At 45.5% G+C, this 12,615-nt stretch overlaps 1 protein-coding gene across 2 annotated transcripts in view; it reads right to left on the bottom strand.

Annotated features, from left to right (window-relative positions):
• Nucleotides 1-11,497, bottom strand: part of gramd2a (GRAM domain containing 2A) — a 49,095-nt gene extending 37,598 nt beyond the window's left edge. The window contains exon 1 of one of the 2 annotated variants that reach the window (XM_033015025.1): nt 11,032-11,497. In XM_033015025.1, coding sequence (XP_032870916.1) covers nt 11,032-11,072 — 41 coding nt within the window. In that variant the 5' untranslated portion in view covers nt 11,073-11,497. The remainder of the gene's footprint in view (nt 1-11,031) is intronic. The other variant, XM_033015024.1, reaches the window with a different exon arrangement.
• Between the last annotated feature and the right edge of the window lie 1,118 nt (nt 11,498-12,615).

Here is a 12,615-nt window from a genome sequence, read left to right as displayed (position 1 = left end):
CATGAGTGAGTGTGATATTTGAGCCACTGCCTTCAGGACAGAGCCAAGGCAATGGTTCGTAAGTGCGCCATGTTCGTGAGCACCCTTAACTAGGGGCCAGTGCTCCTGGTGGCGTCCTTGAAGGGGCGGGATTTATGTGAACACGTGATTTGACGCCGGCCATCCGGGGCAGGATCCATGTGTACACGTGATAGATGTGGCCCGCAATCCGCTCACAGACATGTGTCCTGGCCCATATGCAGAACAAGGTTGCCGACCCCTGCTATAGATGAAAAGTAAAGATGAAAGTAAATAAAATCTATAAACCTGGGATACCAACCCAGCTGGTTCTTGTCCTACAGGGGTGAACCCACGGCCTTCAGTGTCCCACTGTCAACCAGTCAGCATCTGCTATGTCTCAGTGGGAGGCTGAGTACACCACAATGTGAGGTAGGTGTGCTATCTTTTGGATGAGGCATTATTTTGAGGCTCCAACTACTCTCTCAGAAGGACATAAATGATCCAGTGGGACTATTCTGCAGAGAACAGGGAGGCTCTGTCCAAGTGCTTGTCCTTCTGTCAACATCTAAAAGAGATGGACAGATGATCTTTTGGGTCAGGACATTTCTTCAGACTTTTAGGATCCATTCCTATTGAGCAATAATTCCCTCCATAGAAGCTACCAGATCCTCTGAATTCTTCTAGTTCATTATTTTTTGCTCAAGGTTCCAGCATCTGCAATTCCTTGTGTCTCCACCCAAAACAGACGAGATTACACAGCCTGCAAACTGGTTGCTCTGCTTCCCACATTACAGCAGGAACGCCACTTACAAAACTGGACCAGTCACATGAATATCACGGTGACAAGAGCAGGTTAGATGCTGGCTATCCTGTGGTAAATGACCAGCCTCTGATAGCCAAAACCTTTCCACTATTTATAAACCAGAAGCATGAAGGAATAGTCCCCACTTGCATGAATGAATTCAGCTCCAGCTTAACACCAGATAGAGCTGCCGTCTCACAGCGCCAGAGACCCAACCTCAGCTGCTGTCTGAAGTTTGCACATTCTCCTTATGATTGTAGGGGTTTTCCCAGGAGTGACAAGTTTCCTCCCAGGGATGTGTGGGTTAGTAGGTTAATCGGCCAATGCCATTTGCCCCTGGCATGCAAGGTTGTGGTAGAATGTGGGGAGGTAATGAGAATGTGGGAATAAAAAGGAATAATGTAAATGGGTAGTTGGTGGCCAGTACAGACTCGATAGGCAGTAAAGCCCGTTTCCATGCTGTTCCACTCTATGAATCAGTTGCTCATTTACTCTCTCTCCAAGCCTTGGGCAACATCCACCTCTTAGTCAGGCTCCAGCCCCTCCCCATGATGTTCTCACACACTCTCGCCCCTGTTTCCCAACTACCAAGTGTGACACATTTGTGTACCAATGCCAGAATTCCTTACTTTCAGTGACTAAGCTGATATCAGGGTGGGAAGAAACTGTTCCAGAAAGTGGGATAGTTTGTGGGGCCTGAAGTTGGCAGGGTTATTCATGTGGAAATGGATGAGGTGACAGCTCCAATACATAGGGGGAAGAGGCAGAGGTCAAAGAAAACCAACATGGATCATTTCAGCAAGCCAGAAGGAAATTCAAGTTACTGTCACTTCTGCAAGATGGTGTACAGCATGTGCCTCTAGATCATCCAAAGCATTAATAAATACAGCAAATAGTCACACCCCAAACCAGATCATTCCCACATCATATCCAGAATTTACATACATGCTCATTCTCGGACAATGGGCAGGTATTCAAAATCAAGATGTGCTTTGTGAATCTACCCCACCCTCCTCCAGCAGAATGTGTCTTTGCCTTCAATGTTTCCCAGGTTGTGTGGTCTGGACAAAGTGGTAAGAGGTTGACTTGTATTCTAAGCATCCTTCAATTAGGCACAATAATGACAGGCTCGCCCACAGTTTGGGAATGGTCTCACCTCCCAGTCAGACTGCTTCATTCCCAGGCGGAGTTTATCCCGGTCCCCAAGTTGACACATATCCCACAGTGCTGGGATATGTGTCAACTTGGGGACCGGGAAAAACTCGGTGATGTTAATCACTAAATTTACGAGTCGTCCTTAAATACAGGCATTTGCACAGGCAAGAGCTGATTAGGGATAATCAGCATGGTTTTGTACATACAAATCTGTTTTTGAAGACATGACCAAAAAGGTCGATGAGGGTAGAGCTGTAGATGATGTATGCATGGATCTGGATCGATTGTCCAGTTGGGCTGAGGAATGGTTGATGGAATTTAATACAAAGAAGTGTGAGGTGTTGCACTTTGGGACGTCTAACAAGGGCAGGACCTACACAGTGAATGGTAGGACTCTGGGGAGTGTTGTAGAGCGGTGGGATCTAGGAGTGCAGGTGCATGGTTCCTTGAAGGTCGAGTCACAGGTAGATAAGATGGTCAAAAATGCTTTTGGCATATTGGCCTTCATCAGTCAGGGTATAGAAGTTGGGAGATCATGTTGTAGTTGTATAAGACGTTGGTGAGACCGCATTTAGAATATTGTGTTCAGTTCTGGGCACCATGTTATAGGAAAGATATTGTCAAGCTTCAAAGGGTTCAGAGATGATTTACAAGGATGTTGCCAGGACTAGAGGGTGTGAGCTATAGGGAGAGGTTGAGAAGGCTGGGTCTCTGTTCCTTGGAGCGCAGGAGGGTGAGGGGTAATCTTATAGAGGTGTACAAAATCATGAGAGGAATAGATCAGATAGATGCCCAGAGTAGAGGAATCAAGGACCAGAGGACATAGGTTCAAGGTGAAGGGTAAACATTTAATAGGAATCTGAGGGGTAGCTTTTTCACAGAAAAGATGGTGGGTGTATGGAAAAAGCTACCAGATTAGGTAGTTTGGACTGGGACCATCCCAATGTTTAAGAAACAGTTAGACAGGTACATGGACAGGACAGGTTTGGAGGGATATGGACCAAGCGCAGGCAGGTGGGACTAGTGTAGCTGGGACATGTTGGCCAGTGTGAGCAAGTTGGGCTGAAGGGCCTGTTTCCACACTGTATCACTGTATGACTCTAGATTGGGGATTTTACCTCATTGTTGTTTCTGGGAGTTTGCTGTAAGTTTAGGAGTTCCGGGAGTTACCGTCTAAGTTTCCCACAACAATGCATCGCAGCTGACAGAGCTGTTGCCTCAATGCGCCAGTGGCCCAGGTTCGATCCGGAACTCGGGTGCTGTCTGTGTGGAGATGGCATGTTCCCACTGTGATTGTATGGGTTACCTCTGGGTGCTCTGGTTTCCTCCCACATACCATGGTCGGTGTGGACTCAGTGGGCTGCAAGATCTAATTTCATGTTGTATCACACAATGCTGTATTGCAGCTCATAGACGACCCAAGCCTCTAGAACAAAGTACAGTACAGCACAGGAATGGGCCCCTCGGCGCACAATTTTGTGTTAATTATGATGCCAAGTTAAACTCATCTCAGGCTTGTACATGATCTATATCCCTCTATTCCTTGCATTTCCAAGCTATCTAAAAGCCTCTTAAATGTCCCTGTTTTATCTGCCTACACCACTCCCCCTGGCAATATGTTCCAGGCCCTCACCACTTGCCCCGTACATCTGCATTAAACGTCCCCCCTCTTACCTTATGTTTCAGAAGGAACTGCAAAAGCTGGAAAAATCGAAGGTAGACAAAAATGCTGGAGAAATTCAGCAGGCAGCATCTATGGATAGTTTACACCCCCAGTGGTATGAACATTGACTTTGCCAGTTTCAGGTAGTCCTTGCTTTCTTTGCAAGGACTTTCTTGCAAGGACTACCTGAAATTGGAGAAGTCAATGTTCATACCGCTGGGGTGTAAACTACTATAGATGCTGCCTCACCCGCTGAGCCCCTCTTACCTTATAACTATGCCCTCTAGTGCTAGCCACTTCCACCTTCCGACAAAGGCCGATTGCTTCTCATAATTCTATATACTTTAGGGTTCCCCCTCAACCTGCAATATTTCAGAGAAGAAATCCAAGTTTGTCCCCTTATAGCTGAAACTCTCTAATCCAGGCAGCATTCTGGTAAACCACCTCTGCATCCTCTCCAAACCTCCACATCCTTCCTGTAATGGAGCGACCAGAACTGCATGCAATACTCCAAATGTGACCTAACCAAAGTCTTACAGAGCTGCATCATAACTTCCTGACTCTGATACTCTTATACATCTTATACGTAATGAAGGCTAGCATACCATATGCCGTCTTTACCACCCCATCTACTGGTGCTGCCACCTTCAATGAGCTATGAACTTGGACTCCAAGATCCCTTTGCACATCAATGCTGTTGGGGGCCTTGTCATTAACAGTATACCCTCCCATTACATCCAACCTCCCAAGTGTAATGCCTCACACTTGCTTGGATTAAACTTCTGAAAAGTTTGCAAAGAATAAAGCCTTTTCTTAATAATTTAAAGTGTGCGGTCTGCAGGACAACACATGTACTGTGGACTGGTCACTGACTGAGCCAGGCACATGCTTTTGCAGATGCTCTTTTATGTCTGTTTCCCGATTTCACCTATTTTGCACATTATAAGACACCCTAGGCCAATATTGTAATGCTTCAAACCTCGGATAACAAAGATTACCCTTCCTGCATTTCCATACAACAGAGAAAGTTGGAGATACAAGGAACTGCAGATGCTGGTTTACAAATAAAGACACAAAGTACTGGCGTAACTCAGCAGGTCAGGCAGCATCTCTGGAGAACATGGATAGGTGATGTTTCATATCACCTTTTCAGTCTGATTAGAACTCTGATGGAGACAGAAAAACTTGAGTAACCTAAAGTTGTTGAGTTTGATACTGAGTCTAGAAGACTCCAACTCCAATTTGAAAACGGTGACGTTGTTCCTCACATTTACCATGGAAATAATAACAGTACAAGAGACCACAAATAGTTCAGAATGGGAGCTAGGTGGAAAATTAAAGTGGCCGGTCACAGAAAGCTCATGGACACCTCTGCGGACTGAGTGCGGATGCTCCACAAAGCAGTCACTGAATCTGTGTCTGGCTTCTCCAATGTGGAGAAAGCATTGTGAGGTCAGAATGAACATGTGTATCACCTTTCAAATGAACACATTACAGACAATTAAGAGAGACACAAGAAACTGCTGGTGCTGGTATCATGAGCAAAACACAAAATGCTAGAGGAACGCCTGGCAATATCTGTGGAGAGAATGGATTGATGACGTTTCAGTTGGGGGCCTTTTTCGGAAGGGTCCGACCTTAATGTTTATCTGTCCATTCTCTCCACAGATGCTGCCTGATCCGAAGTTTCTCCTGCAATTCGTGCTTTACACAATCAGTCAATGAAGTAGTCATTGATTCTACATAGACATGTTAAAATGCCTTTCAGTACAGTTGATATATAATGTAAAAAAAACAGTATTTAGAAATCCACACGTTGGTTGTGTGTGGCAACACTTCACCATAGCTTATCTGGCCACAGATTCTGTCAGCCAGTTCGAACAAGACCATAACTTGTTATTTCGCACAGTGGATGAGCTCATGGCACCGCCTCTGAGCTGAATCACACTGTATTATTCTCCACCCTTCCCGAAGTGAAGATTTCAGGGCCTTTTCGGACAATAAACCTCCTCTGTCATTTGATTTGTGTTGCTTGTGTGTGGGACTTTGTTAACACAGGCTCACGGCAAATACAGTGGCTCTCTGGTTAGATATGAGCTTTTACAGTTCTTATTATTGCCTGCTTTAAAAGATAATTAGGGACAGGAGTAGGCCATTCACCCTTCATAAAGATCGTCATTGATCTTCCATCTCTGTGTCATTTCCCCCGCACTATCTTGTATCCCTCGATTCCCTACATATCTAGAGATCTAAGAATCTCCATTTTGAATGAATTCAATGACTAACCACAACTTCTCAGGGAAGAAAATTCCACAGGTTCACCATCTCCAAGAGAAGACATTTGCCCTCATCTCTGTCCTAATTGATCTACCCCTTGTTCTCAAACCGTGTTTCTGGTTTCTAGACTTTTCAGCCACCATCCCCGCATCCATCCTGTTGAGTCCTTCAAGATCACATCTCATTCTAAACTCTAGAGAATACAGGCCAGGTCAACTCACCATCTCATGTGAAAAATCCCTCTGCCAAATTGCTGAAACGGATCACGAATAGCCAGGGGCCCAAGAGCTAAATCTTGCTTGTCAACCTGAGAAAGACAGTTTCGAAACTCCAAGGCGCTGAGAGCGTTCTTCTGACGCCGGAGTTCCAGCATCCCGGCGAGAGGGCCTGAAACATCGGGCCGCCGTAGCGTCGACTGTGAAGGCCTCAATAGGCCCCGACCACGGGTGAACATGGAGGATGTGGACTGAACTTTGCTGCCTTCCCTCACAGTGGGAAACGTTGATCCCGCTGTGGGGGGATGTTTTTTATGTTTAATGTTAAATTCTATAATATTGTGTTTATTTTATTTGTGTGCTGCAATGGCAACTCATGTATGTGACAATAAATGCCCTTTGTCCTTTATTCCCAATCTTTTCTTTCTTTCATTCATTTTTCTCCCTTTCCAATAACTAATTCTCAATGTGCTAATATATTGATCCCTCATTCCATGTACTCTAACTTTGCTGAACAACCTTCTATGTGAGACCTTTTCGAAAGCTTTCAGAAATGCTACATGTCCGCTTGTTCCCCCTTATCTTTTCGACCTATCACACCTTCAAAAGAGGATTAAGTCAGGCATAATTGCCCAAGCTGATTCTGCTCTCCCATGTTGTTCTGTTATTACATCCTTCATTATTAATTTCAGCAGTTTTCTTATGACTGAAATTAGGCCAACACTTCTCCATCTTCTCTTCCTCTCTCCTTTCTTTAACATTCACAACACACTCTAATTCATAGGGACAATTCCAGCAGTTATAGAGTTTGGAAGATGACACCAGGGCATTCACTACCTCCAAAGTCAATTCTTACAAAAGTCTTGGGTGGAACTTTGGGACCTTGAGATTTATCAGCTTTAACGTTGCCATCTCTTCTCCCATGAGTTTCAATCAGTACTGCATTCTTTATTATCGCTAGACCCCCAGTTTTCTAATGCGTCAGACTCTTTTATTGCACTTTCTTCCTCCACCGTTTCTTTATTTATCATTAGAAGCCCCTCCCCCTCTCCCCCCCCCCCCCCCCCGGGGTGTGGGGGGTGGTTAATGTGTGTGTGTGACGCCGCAGCCACCCCCCCCTGCAACTGCGAGTTGAGGGGACAGGACCCAACGGGTCCCCCTTGGTCTAGTAACCATTAAGGTGCTGAAGCTCGTGAAATCTAGTAACCTATGCGCAAATGGCATAATCTCCGATTTGCACCTACAAAGAATACGTACGATTCTAAGTACACGCTTTAGGAAGGATAGGGTCCTTGGAGAGATGCTGAAAAGATTTACTAGTCTGGTGAAAATATATGGGGATTCTGTTGGGCGAGTGTTCACACTTCAACAGCCGGTTAGGGAAGATTTAAGACAGATGTTGAGAATTATTAAGTGCTTTGGAAGGAGAGTAAGTTGGCCAGAGGAAGAAATAGCCAGTAGTTTTATTTATATGCACACAGATGTTACAATCTTGAGGTGTGCGTAAGACAGCAGGAAAGGGCAATCCCACATTGTCACTGAGAGCATGCAAACTCCACACAGACAAGATACAAGATACATTTATTTGTCACATGTACCAATTGGTACAGTGAAATGTGTGGTCGCCCGAGGTCATGGTTAAACCCAAGTCACTGGAGTTGCGAGGCAGATGCACAACCTGCAGCACCCTCCGTAAACTTTTAACTTTCAACAGCGGTAAACCTTTTCTAAAAGAATGAGGTAAATACTTCAAAAGATTTCCAAAGGTACCAGGTAACAGTGAAATTGATTAAGAGAGAGTTCAAGAGTTCAAGAGAGTTTTATTGTCATGTGTCCCTGATAGGACAATGAAATTCTTGCTTTGCTTTAGCACACCAGAACATAGTAGGCACGAATACTCTAGGTCTCAGGTCTCTTAAAAAGCCAACACAGCTACAATGGACCCAATCATCTCCCGTGCTGATTCTCCGTATTTTGTGGAACTACTAAACTGCTTGTATGAAACCATCAATACACTATGTAAACCAATAAATCATTCTATAAATCTTACATTTGCATGCATTTCCTGGTTATAAAGCACCGTTTCTCTTATCTCTCTGTTAACGTTAGTAATAAACTGATACATCCATTGTTATAATGGTGGCTAAATGACAGATAAAGTGCAAGGCTAACTCTTCACTCACAGCCTGTGCTGAGGTTAGACTTTTTCTTGATTCATTATCAAGGATGTGTGTTTTTCTTTGGACGCACACTGCCCTACATAAGTGAACTATATATCACAATGACGCATGTTTGGGTTAACCACAATAACATTGTACCAAACAAAATATGAAGATACGAATGAAGATCTGAATTTTATGACACCTTTAACAACCCAAGACCAAAGGTGTTTCAACAGGACATTTTGCAAATAAAATGTTACACTAAATTTCATGCAGATATGAGAAGAAGTGAAGAGAGCACCTTGAGGAGCAGGGAGGGAGAGAGGACAAAATAACTAGAAGAGCAATATATCCATAAAAACTACATTTGAAGATGAGCACTGCAAAAAGGCAATAAACCAGGAACTCACCAGTGATGCTAATTGATTGTTTGATCAAAAGATACAGCATGGAAACAGGCCCTTCGTCCCGCCAAATCCACACTGACCGTCGACCACCCGTTCACACTAGTTCTATGTTAGCCCACTTTCGCATCCACTCCCTGCACACTAGGGGCAATTAACCAACAAGCCTAATACTCCCACAATCAATGTATAAAACAAAAAGATTGGCAAACATCCACTGGCAACTAGCAGGGAGAAAAGGCCTAGATTCTATGGACCACACCTCAAGTATGGCCACAATTGTCAACACAGCCACCAAGTAATGATTTCATAAACAGCAGTATGATTTAAAAAAAAACACACAAAGTGCTAGTGTAACTCAGAGGGTCAGGCAGAATTTCTGGAAAACATAACGGGTCGGGATCCTTCTATGAAGATGGTTCCTGATCCAAAACATCCTCCAAAGATGCTGCCTGGCTCCATGAGTTACTATAGCACTGTGTGTGTTTTTAGCAATCCAGCAACAGTAGTTCCTTGTATCTACGGTAGTACAGAAATAGCCAGAGCAGCCCTGCTCTTTTCAAATGATTGCTGTGAGAATAACTTCCTTCAGGGTGGCATCAGATCATGAAGGGAACAATTCCAACATTGTGGTGTTCCTCCAGCTCCTGCACTGGAATACCAGTTTGATGGAAACTTATTGGACAGACGTGAAGCCACAACTTAACCCGAGGCGAGAGTGGAATGCATTGAACTGCTGCCGCAATGAGAGAGACAGAGTTGTGGGGGATGGGAGAGAGAAACAGAATATAACCAAGTGGCTGTCCGTAAGCAGTAATCCTATCTAGCGTACAGTGTTCCAACATAAAGCACTCGGGCTTTGTCTCATCTGAATGATGCACTAAGATCCCACAGCGACCTTCCATAGTGACGCACCTTTCGACCGTTAACCTTCGTAGGAACACGATCAGCTGACAGAATAAACCCTTCTGAGACCAGACGTCACAGGTATAGAAAGGAGAATTCAGAGTTTCATGAGGATAAATCACTTTTTATATATACGCACGGTGTGATTGGCATCTGCCTGCATATGTTGCAAAGGCAGGTTCCATTGTGGCTTTTCGGAGGGAACTGGAAAAACATAATGGGAAGATATTTACACGGCCAGGGGTGGACTACAAAGTGGCAGAGTAATGGCATAGGCAAGATGGGATGAATGGTCTCCTGTGTTGTAACCATCAAATAAATTATTGTATAACTTCACTCTGCTCTTGGAGGCGATGATACAGCACCTATCATGTCACACCATAACAGGCAAACGGTCCTGGGCCTCCAGACATCATTAGTTAGTTAGACATCCTGATCCTCGAGGGCCCCAACTACAGGCAGCCAGAGATTCCTAGCTACTGTTCTGATCCGAAACGTCACCAATTCCTTTTCTCCAGAGATGCTACCTGACCCGCTGAGTCTCTAGCTGCCCTTTCGTGGGACCTTGGTTACAGCAGACATTCCTTGCCGATTCAGGAGCCCATGGCAACCAAAGACTTTCAAAGAGGCCCCAGGTTACAGGCAGACAGCTGTGGGGCCCTGACTGCAGGCAAACCTCCCCCGCCCCCCCGCTCATTCAGGAGCCCCCAGCTACCGGCAGACCGCTGATACAGGTCTCTATCCCCATTGTCCTCCATCTCTCGTTAAATCTATCAGCCACCCTGCCCTCTCCCTTCACTCTCCATCCCGTTGCTAGGGGGGGCCCGCCATCAGCCCCGTCGACATGTGGTCACGTGCTCTGCGGCTGCTCTTGTTCTGCCGACAGAAAAGCCCCTTAAAGGGGCAGGGCCCGTCTGCCCTCCGTCCCGGGGCAACGGGGTCGCACGGGCGCCCCTCCAGGGGCCCGCAACGTCACCTCAGTCGCTCTCCCTCCAGAGACGCTGCCCGGCCAGATGAACATCGCCGGCTTTTATTCCTCATACTCGGAACACCCAACATCTGCGGGTTTCTTTTTAAATTCTAAAGTTCAAATGACGGGATGACAGTCGCGCCGCAGCGTTTTCGAGGAGTTAAAGAGTTAATCGTGGCCGTAGCCGGGTACGTTGCCCGTAGCAACCACATGAAGTGGGGGGGCCTGTCAGCCTCAGAGCAACGCTGCCACCGATCCCCGCACTTTTACCTCAGCCTGGGTCCCGCCGCCAAAGTTTCGACTGAAGCCTTCGAAGGAAAACTAATCAACAACGGGGTTTTACTGCGGGTTGGCGGCCTCGGTGGTGGACTCCGGCGGTGGAGGGATGAGGAGAGAGCGGGCGAATGTACCCGGCGCACGGCCGGCCGAGCGGCCGCAGGGCGACAGTCGGTGACAGGACAGGCGGCCGCCACTCACCTGTGGCTGCTCATCTTGCCTCGACTTCTAAGAGCAGTCATTCCATCCTCCGAGAGCGCCGGCCTTCCCCTCCGCACGCAGCGCAGCGCAGCCCAACCGGTGTGGCAGCTGGAGAAAGATGGAAGGAAATCCGATCCGAGTTCAGCAGCGCACCATGGCAGGGTGTGGTTAAGAGAAAATATTCAAACCACCTCCCACACCAAACCACAAAGCTACAGGAATAAACCCCAGAGCACTATATACATCCGTCTCACACCAGGGAGAATCTTGCGTGACTTTTCGCACCACATCTGACAGTCTGACGAGAAATTACTATCTTTAAAAGACTGTGAGAGTTGAAGTGGGAATACCAAACTAAATGGGATTCAAGAGAGTATCCCGAGGACCATTCCCTGTAGAAAGAGCACCATACCAAAGCCCATTACATTCGGCATTGATCAGGGAGTTTATGATGCTGGATTTAGCTACTTGTGGCTAATCCCAGGGGCAGTGAGAAATTCAACAGGATGCAGGGAGTCACTCTCAACGGCCCCAATTGAGAGATCAGCTTGCAGAAGTTAACTGCCCCATTTTGAAGCATCTAATACTAACTTCTCCCTCTTACTAAAGTAATTTTTAAGAGGTATTTAGACAAACTCGTGAACAGGCACGGAATTGAGGGATGGTCCCTGCTAGCTCTATACATGAACAATCCAGCCAAGAGCACAGCCCGCCCTACCCCACTACAAGTTTTTTCACATACCTATCAGACAGCTCCTGTTCGGGCTGCTGTCTGGTGCTGGGATAATGAGAGAGAATGGAAGGTGGAGAATACCACAGGTTGTGACCCAGGATCTCAGAGCATGTCACTGTTTTACTACCTGCAAAACAGCCACATGATAAACGGGAAAACACAGACATAGATAAGGTTGGTGAGCAAATAGCTCACGTAAACAAAAATTATGCTGTACATAATTGGAAGAATACTTTATGTGCTCTGCATCACCCATTTTGAGTACCACTTGCACTATATGAATACAGTAATAAACGTCATGGAGTTATAGAGACTCGTGGAAGGGTCAGATAGATTGCAGATGAAGTTTAATGCTGGGAACTTTAAGTGTTAACTTTTGCGGGAATAAGGGAATGAGATATTATAAACCAGAGAGCAGAATTCTGAAAAAAGGTACAAGAACAGACATCTGCTTGTAAATGTATACTAGTCCTTGAAAATGACAGGGCAGGTTGAGATAGGATATAGAACCTCAGGCCTTTGGCAAGCAAAATGTACAACAGCAAAGAAATCACAATAAATCTTCATAAAACACTAGTCCAGCAACATCTCATTCTGGATGCCAGATTGTATAAAATAAATGAAAGGTTTTTAAAGGACGCAGAAGGAATTTACCAAAAAAGATTCCTGGCATGAGAGACTTCAACACTGCTTAGAGGGCGCGGAGGATCACAGGTTATCGATATTGGTTTATTATTGTCACGTGTACTGATTTACAATGAAAATTTGTTTTATGTGTTATTCAGGTAAATCATATCTTACGTGAGTACATCGGGTAGTAAAAAGAGAAAATTAACAGAGTGCAGAATATA

This window comes from Amblyraja radiata, chromosome X (assembly GCF_010909765.2).
Source record: "Amblyraja radiata isolate CabotCenter1 chromosome X, sAmbRad1.1.pri, whole genome shotgun sequence".
In the NCBI taxonomy this organism is placed as follows: Eukaryota; Metazoa; Chordata; class Chondrichthyes; order Rajiformes; family Rajidae; genus Amblyraja; species Amblyraja radiata.
The sequence above is the reverse complement of the archived record's forward strand: the minus strand, read 5'-3'. Positions and strand labels throughout refer to the sequence as shown.